Source organism: Neolamprologus brichardi, chromosome 23 (genome assembly GCF_056152115.1).
Source record: "Neolamprologus brichardi isolate AB-2024 chromosome 23, ASM5615211v1, whole genome shotgun sequence".
NCBI classification, from domain to species: domain Eukaryota; kingdom Metazoa; phylum Chordata; class Actinopteri; order Cichliformes; family Cichlidae; genus Neolamprologus; species Neolamprologus brichardi.
Window position 1 is genome coordinate 36,951,710 of NC_142125.1, and position 13,526 is coordinate 36,965,235.

The window sequence follows — 13,526 nt, forward strand, 5'->3', positions numbered from 1 at the left end:
CTGAAATAAAGCAATAAAATAATGGATTGTGAGGCTCTAAAAGCAGTGTGTGGGCTGTTTGTGAGTCCTGGACAGCTGAGCTGGACAAGCCCCAATTCCTTTCTGATTAGCTCAGACGTCTATGCATTAGTGGCTAATGCTGCTGGCTAGCTGCTCCTAGGCATGTATTTCCAGCTCCATATTTTTATTTTTCAACTTCATTAGAGTGGCTTTGCATGATTAGCAGTTAAAAATAACCCCCATTAACTTTGGGCTCCTTGTTCTTACTCTGTCTGAAACAAGCAGTTCTAGCTCACTTTACTCTCCTTTTAAGCTACTTTTAATCTATTTTAATTCTAATTGGCTCCCCCTCACAGACTGAAGAGCTTCCTTCTTTCCACTTTTTTATTTTTCTCTTTTTCTTTTTGTTGTGTTTTGTTTTTTGTTTGTTTGTTTGTGACCACACACTACTCCACTGAGAATTTACATTCCAGTTCAGCATCTATGCATGCACCCCGGGCAGCAGACTTGAAGCGAACGTCAGGACTAGAACAGGAGTAGCTACTTAAGAATTGGGTTTTCAGCTGTCTGTGTCCTCAGTGGATTAAAATCAAGGCTTAAGAAAAAGCATGGGAAGTTGGGCTGTGTTGTAAAAGGTTTATTGAAGGTGAAATTTAAACCCATAGCTTGGCAATATCAGCACTGTGTTCTCTTTGGTGGTTGATCAGGGGAGGCACATTCTTTTGGCGCATCATTTTGTGTATTGGTCGTCACTTTTTGGCCGAAAGCAGATTAGTAATGGAGGTGAGGAGAATCAGAAATTGCCACCACCACTTTACACAGGGCTTCATTTTCCGATGTTTTAATTTCCTTAATGACTCTGTGGGTGAGCCTTCTCTATTGCCATTGTCTAGTTGATTGAAAGTATTTGTTCTATTATGGATCTGGTAACACCAGGTGTCAGCTGTGTTACCCTTTAAGCATGTTAAAGGGTGGAATTTGTAAAGAGGAATGTATTTTTGGAATATTATTTCCATATCGTGACAGCCTTTGTCTTTCCACAGGTGCTACTCAAGTATTGGGAAAGTCCAGGATGCCTTCATGTCTTATCGGCAATCCATAGACAAATCAGAGGCCAATGCAGACACCTGGTGCTCAATAGGGTAACTTTTGTATTTAAAAGTAATCTATTACTTGTTTTCACAAAGAAAAATATTTAAAACCAGTTTTTTCTGAATCATCATTATAATTTTTCTTCCCCCTTCTATCGTCATCCTCCCCTCCCTCTTCCCCCCTCTGCCCCTGTCCTCAGGGTGTTGTACCAGCAGCAGAACCAGCCCATGGACGCTCTGCAGGCGTACATCTGCGCCGTGCAGCTGGACCACAGCCACGCCGCTGCCTGGATGGACCTGGGCACGCTCTACGAGTCCTGCAACCAGCCGCACGACGCCATCAAGTGCTACATCAATGCCACTCGCAGCAAGGGCTGCACCAACACTGCTGCGCTAACCCACCGCATCAAATGCCTGCAGGTGGGTGGTGAGAAGGATTTCATAGAAGAAGCAACCATGCAATGGCTGTTTGGATGGGTATATAGCGTCAGCTGGATTATTTTGTTTGAAGAAAATTTAACAGAAGTGCAAAGATATTTGTCTAACAGCAACAGTGAGGTTTTCATAAACGGTTTTCCCCAGGTTAGGCAGTGGAGTAGCTTTAATTGTAGCATGTTGAGATGAGAATGCTTACTGAAACTGCTGGTTGCGATTTCCTTCTTACAATTGCAGGATAAAGTTAGCGTTTTTACATTTTAGGGTCAAATCTGTGTTTCTGCATTGTGACATAAATATGATTTGACTTTCACACAATGCCTTTAAAGCAGATAAGCACATCCCAGTTTGCATATCTGTGAGGGGAGGGTGTCAAGTAACCTCGTGATTTCAGTCAGTGAGGTGGCAGTCAGGTGAGGTGGGGTGGCCTGTTTTTATTTTCAAAACAGGAATCTGATCTTCACAACACGTCTTTGAGGAAGAGAATTGTTGCACGAGGAACCAAGTTTTCTGAGAAACTTGCAAAAAGAGCTGTGGATGCTCAGCAGGCCAGAGGAGATTACATAACCATCTGAGAAGAGTTTGGATTCGACTGATCTGCAGTCAGACTGCTGTTGCCAGTAAAGGAGAGTTATCCTCTATGCTTCTTCATAGTCTGGTTCCTGTGCAACCTGAATTATGTTCCCAGACTAACTTCTAAACAGGTTGAGCCTCCCATATTGGCTCATGTTCCTGAGTCCACCAACAGCAGAGCGCTGATTAACAGTAATATTAATGGCTGGCCTACAAGGAGAAAGCCACCGCTCTCCATAAAGCATACTGCTACCCATATGCAGTTTACTGATGATCACATGGGTGAGCCAGCTGCTGGAACTATGTTTTGTGGACTTAGGAGACTAAAATAAATAGTTTTGGTCAAAGAAAGGGAAACGGTGCATAGGAAAGTGTGAAGCACAGCGGTGGTAGTATCATGGTTCGGTTCTGTTGTGATGTATATCGGCCAAGATGGCTTGTTCTTCCTGACACAACCATCCCATTTATTCAAGCTTGGGGCCGGCTTGTGACCTCCCGAGGCTGGGTTTGTCTTCCTGTCTTATGCAAAGTCAAATAGAAATGCTGTGGAAGGGCCTGAGGAAGCTCACCAGCATCTTGAGATTGATTGCATTCTTTTTAATGAAATAGTTTAAATTTCCTCCAAGCTAAGCCAGACTGATCAAAAGGCGAAACCTTTAGCTGCAGTTATTGCTGTAAAAGTGGCTCACAGGCTGTTAAGAGCTATGGCTCAGTTTCCCTCCTCACAGATATGCAATGCTGGATCATCTGTATCGAGAAATGAATGGATGTCCAAGTTTAATGTTTTCACTTTTAAGGTATTTATGTGGACATGAGGAGAATCTTTTTCCTGTAATTGTAAGTGCTCTGTGAATAAGCATCATTGGGCTTTGTGTTTTTTTTCAACCAATCAAAAGACGTGTAACCTACTTTATCCCTGATTGAAGTTTGCTTTAATTTGTTGGAGCTGCTCTGGGGTTCACCGGAGTTGTTTGGCGTGGCTCATGCAGATAACGGGCAGAAAACAGTGCAGTGAACGCCACAGACACAAAATGATACCAGTGCAGGCTTCGTAGTAGACTCCCTTTAGCATTAGTAGCCTCTCCCTTTTTCTGAACCTTCCTAATCCTAAAACTCCCTTGCACTTGGATAGCAACGCATGTGGTTTCTAAAGGGCTCTTCTCCAGTACCTTCATCTTCTTCTCTGCCTTTTGCTGTTCCTTACCATCCCTTTGAGGTTTAAATTAAATCATTCCTAAGGGATGCGATTAGACAAGCACAACAGAGACTTCAGAGGTCAAAGAATAAACCTGCTACACCCTTTTAGAAATAATTAGGTCTCCTTTTTACGGATTTCGAGAACGATTGGCGCTAACGACAGCTGACGTTAGCTGAGCGAAGTGGCCCTCAGCGACCCCGCATCTCATGCGTTAATTTATTCATCTATGCTGTCATTTTTTTTCCTTTACATATGCATGAAGGAATGTTACATTACCACCCAGTTTACTATAGCATAATTTCATGGCATTAAGACAAGCTCCACTGGCTTGTTTTAATGGACACTGTGACTGTGTTTGGGATCACTGTTGCTGAATGTACCTCCTCATGTTGTTAATGACATGACTGTAGGGTTGAGTTAGCCAGACCAGTGCAAGTTGGCATAATCACTGTCAGATTCTCAACTTGGCTTCACTTGTTGTTTTATTTATTTATTTATTTTTAACCTCTGCCAACTTACCATTGCTAATCATTTCTTTGTTTTGAGGTCATCGTTTTCAAAAAAAAAAAAAGTAAAAAAGAAAAAGCCTTGTGTTTTATTATTTTTTTATTTTTATTTTTTTCACGTCGTTCTCCATTCCCCTAGGCTCAGTTGAGTAACCCCCAGCTCAGTAGCCTACAGAGTAAAAGTAAAATGCTCCCTCTTATTGAGGAGGCATGGAGTCTGCCAATCCCAGCTGAGCTAACCTCCAGGCAGGGAGGCCTGAGCAGTGCACCACAGCAGGTGAGAGACCAGATAGAGCAACTTACCCCACCCACTCCTCCTTCCTCCCCTCTTCTTGCCTCCCCCCGCCTCCTACCTCCCCCTCCCTTCCTCTGAGTCCAAACTCAGACACTTAGGCTCTCGAAACACACACGCACACACCCGCAGGGCAGCACACACGCATGCACTGTCGTACATAACGATGGGTAACGCTTGAGCTCAATAACAAGGCGACCCCTCAAAATAAAAACGCCTTTATTTCTCTGCTGCCCTCACGATTGGAGACCTCGACTGCATTGCGAGTCTTCTTTTGTTGCAGCTTATCGCAATTGGCTACTGCTAGAAGCTCACGGGGTCACGGCCGCTTCACAGCAAAACCGAGCCAAGTGCTATCCATCCGCTGCACTCCCTTCTCCTTTTTTTCTTTTTTCTTTTCTTTGTTTTTTTTGGCCTCCAGCAGTCACATGGCTTCACCCATCACGCTCAGTTTGATTCAAAAACCGAAAAAATCCGATAAATGATTTTTTTCTCATTATTTTTCCTCTCGATTTCTTCTTTTAATCCTTTTTTTCCTAAATCTAACATGGTATTCGGGATTACACCCCACCCCTAGTCTCCTCCACCCCCCCTCCCTCGTCATGATCAGATTAAAGGGCTCTAATTAAAAGTAAAGTGGCTGTGTTTCTACTTCTCACACACACTTTGCCTCTTTCTTTTTTTTATGCGTTCTCTTTTTTGTTTTATGCGTTCTCTTTTTTGTTTTGTTTTTTCCCTGGTGGGGGCTTTTCTTCACCCTGCCTCGGTGTGATCGGTGAGGTCGTGCTGCCGTAGACTGTCCCCAGGCTTCCTATTGGCTCTGTTCGTCTTCCTCCTCCCCACCCGCCTCCCTTTCCTCCCCTTCCCTCTTCATTAGCTGACCTTAGGCACCTTGCAGTGTTTCACCTCCACTTCATTTAAACACGTCGGTCATGCAGTAGATAGCCGTAGCTCTGCTGTGTCCGTGTTTGCGTGTGGTCGTCGTTGTCGGAATGTGTTGATCTTTTAGCAGCCGACGTGGCGACACTCGACTCGAGCGCGAATGAATTTGTTCGAAATTCTTCGGATGAGCCGATTTCATTGGGTCAGGTGTGACTTTATAGCCTGACGCTCAGTAATAGTGATGCTAATGATATTAATAATAAACCGAAGCTGCGTTTTTGTCATCTGGCTTTGTTTTTAACGCAGCACGCTAAAACGATGGCTTGTTCCGCAGGCCGTACAGTCACATCTGGCTCATGAGCTTTCTCCAAACTAATATTAAAGGCTGTCAGTGTGTGAATGCTTTGTAACCTTTGGCTTCCAAGGTCGAGTTATGCCACTGTGTCTCTAAACAGCTGCTACTGCCTTGCAATGTCTCGCCAAACTTGGGAACATACTAAGTCTTTCCCATGAGGACAGTTGGAGCGCTGTAGATGCTGTTTGGTTGTAGCCTCTGTACGTGTTTTCCCAGCTTTCCTTTAAACAGGAAAGATAACCTGGAGGGTGTTGCTGTGATTTGACGCAACGCCTTTAGACACACAGGAATGTTTTTTTTGTTTTGTTTTTTTGCTTTATCTGTCATTGAAGCTTTAACGCAGAATCACATTATTGCTCTCCCTTGTTTCTCTCTTTCCACAATCCCCATCTCCATGTCTCCATAACCCCCTCTTTCCCTCTTCCTGGTTCTCCCGTACCCTTAACTTTTTTTTTCTTTTACCACCATCTTCTTTCATGACTTTCTTTTCGTCTGGCTCTGCTCCAATCCTCTTTGTTTTACCCATCCATTTATATATCTTTTTTTTCTTCTCCTTTGATTTGTTTCCCTTTTGCCTGCGCCTCTCCCTCCATTATCCCCCCCCCCCTCCCCACAGGCTTGTAAGCCCAATCACAGTGCAGAGGGCGGGGGCTCGGGTCAGTCTCTGCCTCCTCACGTGGGCTCGCTTGGCCAAGCGGACGACCAGTCCTGCCCAGCCAAGAGGAGGAAAGCCTCCGGTCCTGCCAAGGTAAATATGGCAGTTGTTTCCCTCGTAGTAAGCAGCGTTTACTCAGAACTGAACTGGAGTGGCAGAGGCGGTAATTCCAGTTTCATTCACCTTAATACAGCTTCTTTTTATTTTTTTCACCTCAGGGTGATTCATGGGCCAGTAATCCAGCACAGCCAGTCCCCAACTGGTACCTCTCACCACAGAAATTACAGGTTAGCAACATTTTCATCTATTTATCTTAAAAAAAAAGGTCATCATTATTTTTAGGTGTCACATGGTTCTCACTCTTTCTGTCCGTCTTCAGATGTTGGAACAGTTACGGAGTAATCGGGCCAACTTGAAGCCGCCGCAGCTCCAGATGTTGGAGCAGCTGGAGGCTCAGCTCGCCATAATGCAGCAGCACCAGCACCAGGTATTGAGCAACTTCTAGCATATTCAAAGTGATGAACAGCATCGCTTTTCTTTTTTTGTCTTGAATTTATCCTATTAGTTTACAAGAACGCTGCAGAATAAACGTGAGAAATTCACAGCGAGGGTCGGGGTGAATGTTTTGGGTTTAGATCAGCACTGACTCTGGTGCTTCTATAAACACGGTAGTTAAAGGCTTTAAACTGTGATGGCAGAGTAAATAAACTCACTAATCCAGAGTGGGTAAACACTGCCTGATCTCCAGTCCCACAGCATTATTCTTAAATCACTCTAACGGTGAGCTGTGGCATGTTGAGGCATTAACCCACCGCATCTTGTGCCAAACCACGCATCAGTGGTGGAAGGTTTCAACACTCAGAGATGAAGAGGTGAATGTTTTTGTTTTCTCCTGGCTGCTTCAGCTCACCTGTCTGGTTTTTCAGACGTGACAAATCACTCGCCGGCGATTATGATTGACAGTTTCAAAGTATTGTTTTATTTTTCTTTCACAGATGAGACAGAGCGCCTCAGGAGGTCAGGTGCGCCCATCTCTCCCCAACGGCCCCACTACCAACTCCCTCCCCTCCCCCAATCCCAGCCTGCACCCCATGCGGCCCCACCTGGGACTCCACCGGCCACCGTGTCCGCCTCAGCCACTGGCCAACGGGCCCGTGGGCTCCGCGCCGCACGGACACTCGGACCCGCTCCCCGCGGGTGACAGTAGTAACAGTAGTAGTAATAGTAGTAGTAGTAATAATAATCAGCCAGGGCCCGCGCCCACAGGACCCAACGGAGACGTGCCTTACCTGCAACCTGCCGGCAGCGGCGGTGCAGCACTGCTACCTCACACCTGCACAAACACGCAAACACAGGACGCCATGCCGCGCCAGGCCCTGCACCTAAACTCCTCTCAGGTGAGACGCCTCACTGATGGTCAGCGCTGGTGACGGTGCCTGCTCTGCTCTCAGCTGCTGTGTTAAGTAATAGATAAAAGCGTGATTTAATCCACAGAGCTATGTTCATAAAAGCTGTCAGAAACCATTGACAGAAGTTATCAGCCCATATTTTACTTACATTTTTATTCATTTTAATTTGTATTTTATTGAATTCATTTTTTCTACGTCTATTTTCTGTTATTATTTTATACACATGTGAGTGTGCATCCACATGGGCACATTTCTGGCTCTGACACAGAGCCTGTATAAAAGCCCAGCTTACACATCATAATTACAGCCACACGTGTCCATGGTTACTGCCTACGAGTGCACTTCCTAACAGCTGTGCTCTTTTTCCTTCAGGGGCTTCAGAAGGGGTCTGTTCCACATGGCTCCAGCAGTGAGGGGACCCTCTCTCACCCCGAGACCCCCAACTCCACCACCCTCGCGCACCCCAACAATCAGGTTGGACATTCCACTAATGCCCCGTCGCCGCGGCCTCATAACCACCTCCCGTCCCCGCCCTCCCTCCCCCACTCCTCTACCTCAGGTGGAGCAGGACCCAGTGTGTCCGCTACCAAAGATGGCAACGCCACAGCCGCGTCCCTCGGCAACGGGAACTCTGAGGTCAAGACACCGTCGCCGCTGCCATCAGCTGATGGCAAAGCAGCGCAGGGGGACGGCCTAGCCAATCACATCCACTCGGATGGCGGCAAAGTGGTAGAAGGCGGCGACAAGCCGAGCCTTAGCGCAGACAATCCTAGGCTATCTGCCCTGCTGGCAGGGGGGAAGGGTCCAGAGGAGAGCGAGGGGCCGTCAGAAGGGACTGCGCCCGCGGCATCCACCACCTCGGATTCCCACAAGAAAATCAACAACATCCACCCGGCCGTCCTGCCCTCCACCCCCCACGCACAGGGCAGCTCAGCTGCCTCCTCGCCCATCTCTGCCATATCCACCGCCACACCTTCGCCCAAATCCTCAGAGCACACCCAGGCATGTGGCCACAGTCCTGCTGGCACCGCAGCCACTGCACCCGCCGTCAACGGCAACAGCAAAGGAGGAATTTCCGAGGACTCCCAGAGCCCGCTGAAGGCTGAGCCGCCTGCTGTCACCAGTCTCAAAGCTACGCCTCCGCACGGACACAGCTCCTCCTCCTCGTCATCGTCGTCTTCAATATCCATCTACCCCAGCTCCACAGACGTGCTGAAGGCCTGCAGGTGAGAAGCCTCATTGTTTTTCTTTCACATTATGGAGTCTTGCGGATGCACTCAGACAGCACGCTTCTTTCCTCTCGCCAGGAACGATCGCATTGGCGTTGTTGTTGTTGTTGTTTTTTGGTGCATGCACAAAGAACACGCAGTCAGGCTGCGACAGGGGCTTTAAGTGCATTAGCAAAACACCAGTTTTCTGGCATCTTACAAACTGAGAGTGACTTAGAGCTGAGTGTTCTGGCAAGAACACCACTGAGTTAAGTGTGTTTGAGGTACTAATGGAAATGTGCAGCTGCTCCCGTGTAAATGAGAGAAAATGTGTGTGCCTCACTCAGCTAATTTAGCGCTGAAATGTAGCGTTTAAGGGTTTTCAATTATGTAACCTAATGTTTGGAACATGTCTGGAATGTTCTCCAAAATCGTAGCAAAGTTTAAGACCATTTTTTTATTTGCTGCCTGTGCAGAATGAGAGCAGGATGGCCCGGCTGTGTGGGTTGTTTTGAGCATGTCTCCTCCCTGTGGAATTGCAGTGTAACTGCAGTACTAACAGCAAATTGTTATGTAACTGTCAACAACACCGAAGGCTACTGGGCAGTCTTGTTGCCATGCAGATATTATTCAGTTAAACGGAGCCCTCCATGTGATTACAGACCTTCCATCAAATGGAAATAAGTGGTTTGAGGTTTTGTTTTTTGTTTTTTTAAGTTTACATTTTATGTATTAAACTGTGCCACGGTTCTAATGATACCACTGATATTGCTGAGAAGGAATTTGAGAGAAGTGTTTGCATCACTGCTGTGGCTGAGGAGGTTTTGTGCTATGCATGTGCAGAAACCTGGGGAAGAACGGTCTGTCCAACAGCAGCATCCTCCTCGATAAGTGCCCCCCGCCACGCCTGCCACCTCCACCCTCACCAGCCCTGCCCAAAGACAAGCTCAACCCTCCCACACCTAGCATCTATGTGAGTATTAGCCATCAGCAAAATAAGTACATTTTAAATTTCTTCAGTTTTTAGCGCCCGAATTAAAAAAATAATTACTTTCTGTTTCCTGTGACTGGACCAGCTGGAGAACAAGAGAGATGCTTTCTTCCCCCCGCTGCACCAGTTCTGCACAAACCCCTCCAACCCCGTCACTGTCATTCGAGGACTGGCCGGAGCTCTCAAACTGGGTAAATGGCTCCGTTACAAACGTGTGTGTGTGTGTTTGCCGTCACAGAGTTGATCGGAGCTTCAACTGTGTGCGGGTGTGTTTCTTCACACAGACTTGGGTCTGTTTTCCACAAAGACGTTGGTCGAGGCCAATCCAGAGCACCTGGTGGAGGTCTGGACTCAGCTCTCCCAGCCCGCCGATGAGAACTGGGATCCGACCGGCACCAAGAAAATGTGGCGCTGTGAGAGCGCCCGCTCCCAAACCACCATCGCCAAATACGCCCAGTATCAGGCCGCCTCCTTCCAAGAGTCCCTGCGGGTCAGTTCCACTTTTCCTGTCACTTCAGAGACTGTAGAGAAAGATTCAGCTCGACTATAACCCTGAACTCACACTTTTTTGGTTTGTTTGCAGGAAGAGAATGAAAAGAAGGCACTAAAGGAGCCCTCAGACACAGAGCCAGCGTCAGCAGAGAGGTACCTAACAGCGTTCTTTAATAAAGACCCAAGTTTAATTATTTTGGCCCCGTTACAAAATCTCCAGGCTCTGATTTTTGTTCAGCTTTTCTCTGGTTTTCCTCAGAAACATAATGCAGAACATACTGAACATATTTTCTGCGAGTGATTATGGTCGTACTCTGTGTGTGGCTTATTGGGAATTCTCTGTGTGTCTTAAGTGCTGCCCGCAAAAGAAGGGGACCTTTGAAATACATCAAGTTTGGAACCAACATCGACGTGTCGGACGAACGGAAGTGAGTCTCATCTTTCATAGCTTGTCTCTCAAGAGTGTAACCCAGAAAAAACAGAGCTGCCTGTGTGAGAATCTGTTTGATTTCTTTGCTGTCCCTGAGTTAAAGTCTGAACTATTTGAGCAAATTTCAACCAAAAAGAAGAGAACTGCTCTTCTGAACCATGTTAAACTTGGCACTGTGGACACATACGCAGCAGTACATCTACTTATTATTATTATTATTATTATTATTGTTATTGTTGTTGTTGTTGTTGTTGTTAATACGATACTTTAAACTGTTTGAGTTAAAAGCACCGCTCTCGTCTCACCTGCCAGGTGGAAACAGCAGCTCCAGGAGCTCAGCAAACTCCCAGCCTTCGCTCGAGTGGTTTCCGCCGGCAACCTGCTCAGTCACGTGGGTCACACCATCATGGGTATGAACACAGTCCAGCTCTACATGAAGGTGCCCGGGAGCCGGATACCAGGTCAGCACACTAACAAGAAATTACGTCTACAGTATTCATTTATTTATTTCTTTTTGAAGTGGTCAAAGAACATTTGTTTCCCCCCACCCCCCCCCCCCAGGTCATCAGGAACACAATAACTTCTGTGCCGTCAACATCAACATTGGACCAGGAGACTGTGAATGGTTTGCAGTACCGGAGCCCTACTGGGGAGTGATGAGCAACTTCTGTGAAAAGTAAGGAGCTCTTTATCTTTCTCCTCTCGTTCTCTCAGCTTGTACGCACGCGCCTCCCAACCTCTCTTCTCAAACTCCTCCTTCCTCCAGGAACAACATCAACTTCCTGATGGGCTCGTGGTGGCCTAACCTGGAGGACTTGTACGAGGCCGACGTGCCCGTCTACCGCTTCATTCAGCGCCCGGGCGACTTGGTGTGGCTTAACACTGGCACAGTGCACTGGGTGCAGGCTATTGGCTGGTGCAATAACATTGCCTGGAACGTGGGACCTCTTACCGGTGTGTAGTCATAGAAAGCATATTTTCTCTTTTCCATTTTCCATTTTCACCCACAGTTATAGCTCAGAAGCACTGAGGTGTGATTGAAGGGTTCTGATCCACAGTCGGGTTGATTTTATTTTCGCCGCCAGAAGGAAAATGTAAAACAGCCGTTACACTCCGCCAGAGTCCGCTGACAGAAAACGAGCAATTTTACCTCCCAAAGCTGGAGTTTGTGTACTCGTGTTTCTCCTGTGAGATTAAAAATATAGAGGCTGGCAGCTTTGAAAACAGCTTTTAACCACTTTTAAACCCGTCGTTACCCTTGACTGAGGCAGGCCTCGTATTTCAGACCATCTCTCTGCTTGTTAAAGCAAGAAAACAGTGATTTTAAACATCTGTTACTGGAAAAGTCTCTATTTGCTCAAAGTTGAGAAGCATTCAGAATATGAATACATTTGTGATGCTCTGACCTTTCTCCGTAATGTTTCCCTGCCGATTTTTGCCCTTTTCAGCTGATTAACGAGCTAACTGCAGCGCAGTTTTAAATCCACGTTGTCTGTGTGACTGTTTATGCTGACGCTGACTGATGAAGGGCTCCTGGCTGTCGGCATCCCGTGCGTGTCTATGTCCAATAAAGTCCAGAATGTTCTCCTAAATCTTTAAACTGCTCTTTCAGCTCACCAGTACAAGCTGGCTGTGGAGCGATACGAGTGGAATAAGCTCCAGAGCGTCAAGTCCATGGTTCCCATGGTGCACCTCTCCTGGAACATGGCGCGCAACATTAAAGTGTCCGACCACAAGCTGTTCGAGATGATCAAGTAAGTCGCGGGGGCTTCTGCGGCTTCTTTTTTTCTTTCTTTTCCACCCATCGCTGACGCCTCTGTTCCCGTCACAGGTACTGCTTGCTGCGGACGTTGAAGCAGTGCCAGTGGGTGAAGGAAGCCTTGGCAGCAGCCGGCAAGGAAACAGTGCTGAGGCCGAGGACCAGGGACGAGCCGGCCCACTACTGCACCATCTGTGAGGTCAGTGAACAACACCGGGAACATTGCAGCACCAGGGGTGTGAATTTTAACAGGATGTCACATTTTTCTGGCTTTGCAGCTTTTTCGAGTGAAAGATAATAGTCGTCGGCGCAATCGTTCCCACTCACATCCTGAATATTACTCTGCACCCTGGATTGTTAGATTAGAGAAGTTTAGTCCCTCAACTGTGTGTTTTACGTGTGAATTATAAGCATGTGGCTCAGGTAGGCAGAGCGGGTCGTCTGCTAATCAAAAGGATGATAGAAGAGGATCAAAAGCGCTGTATAAGAGCCGGTCCATTTACCACATGATGTAAAGTAAATGTCAATAGTAGAAATGAGCAGCTAATTTATTTTATTTATTTATTAATTTCCCACCACTGTGGACGTGTATAACCTTTAATCTAACATGTGTGAAGGAAAGCAATCATAGGCTAAATCCTGCTCGTTTCCCCTCCTGTTTCCTTTTTGTTGTTGTTTTTGGACAGCATGAGCACTTATTGCGATCAGCTGAATTAAAGCCCGGCTCGGTTTTTGTTTGCGTTAATGGCTCGTATTTAAGCGTGCGGGGGGGAAGGGGGGGGCTTTCAGCTGCTTTTTTAGAAAAGCGTCTTCTGTCAATTGCTGTGATAATCGCAGACAGTTGCAAGAGAAACTCAGCCCGTGGATTTAGTTTTGTAATGTGTGTTTTTATGTGTGTGATCCACAGGTGGAAGTGTTCAACCTGCTGTTTGTGCGCCGCGAGCTCCTGTCCAAGAAGCAGTGCGTGATCCACTGCCAGGATTGTGCCCGAAAAGGCAGCGCCGCACTGGACGACTTCGTGGTGCTGGAGCAGTACAGGATGGAGGACCTGATGCAGGTCTACGACCAGTTCACATTAGTAAGTCGTTAGATTTGTCAGTGCCCCAAAGCTCATATCAGTACTATTTACACACAACCGATAAGTGCCATCTTATTTGCCGATAGCTGGCCAGCAGGGCCGATATTAGCCCATATGAAACATCAGCAGTGGCGGGAGCTCACTGCAGAGGATTTGAACTTGAGGAATAATC

The 13,526-nt window shown here is 46.8% G+C and overlaps 1 protein-coding gene across 2 annotated transcripts in view; it reads left to right on the plus strand.

Moving 5' to 3' along the window:
- The window catches only part of LOC102791613 (lysine-specific demethylase 6A-like), a 35,991-nt gene that overhangs the window by 20,970 nt on the left and 1,495 nt on the right, over positions 1-13,526 (plus strand). The window contains exons 11-29 of one of the 2 annotated variants that reach the window (XM_087836262.1): positions 1,044-1,142; positions 1,292-1,511; positions 3,943-4,080; positions 5,949-6,080; positions 6,206-6,274; positions 6,367-6,474; positions 6,983-7,384; positions 7,769-8,622; positions 9,448-9,577; positions 9,681-9,786; positions 9,880-10,085; positions 10,179-10,240; positions 10,441-10,515; positions 10,830-10,978; positions 11,079-11,193; positions 11,284-11,471; positions 12,130-12,271; positions 12,349-12,475; positions 13,184-13,354. In XM_087836262.1, the coding sequence (XP_087692388.1) occupies positions 1,044-1,142; positions 1,292-1,511; positions 3,943-4,080; positions 5,949-6,080; positions 6,206-6,274; positions 6,367-6,474; positions 6,983-7,384; positions 7,769-8,622; positions 9,448-9,577; positions 9,681-9,786; positions 9,880-10,085; positions 10,179-10,240; positions 10,441-10,515; positions 10,830-10,978; positions 11,079-11,193; positions 11,284-11,471; positions 12,130-12,271; positions 12,349-12,475; positions 13,184-13,354 (3,493 nt within the window). The remainder of the gene's footprint in view (positions 1-1,043; positions 1,143-1,291; positions 1,512-3,942; positions 4,081-5,948; positions 6,081-6,205; positions 6,275-6,366; positions 6,475-6,982; positions 7,385-7,768; positions 8,623-9,447; positions 9,578-9,680; positions 9,787-9,879; positions 10,086-10,178; positions 10,241-10,440; positions 10,516-10,829; positions 10,979-11,078; positions 11,194-11,283; positions 11,472-12,129; positions 12,272-12,348; positions 12,476-13,183; positions 13,355-13,526) is intronic. The other variant, XM_087836263.1, reaches the window with a different exon arrangement.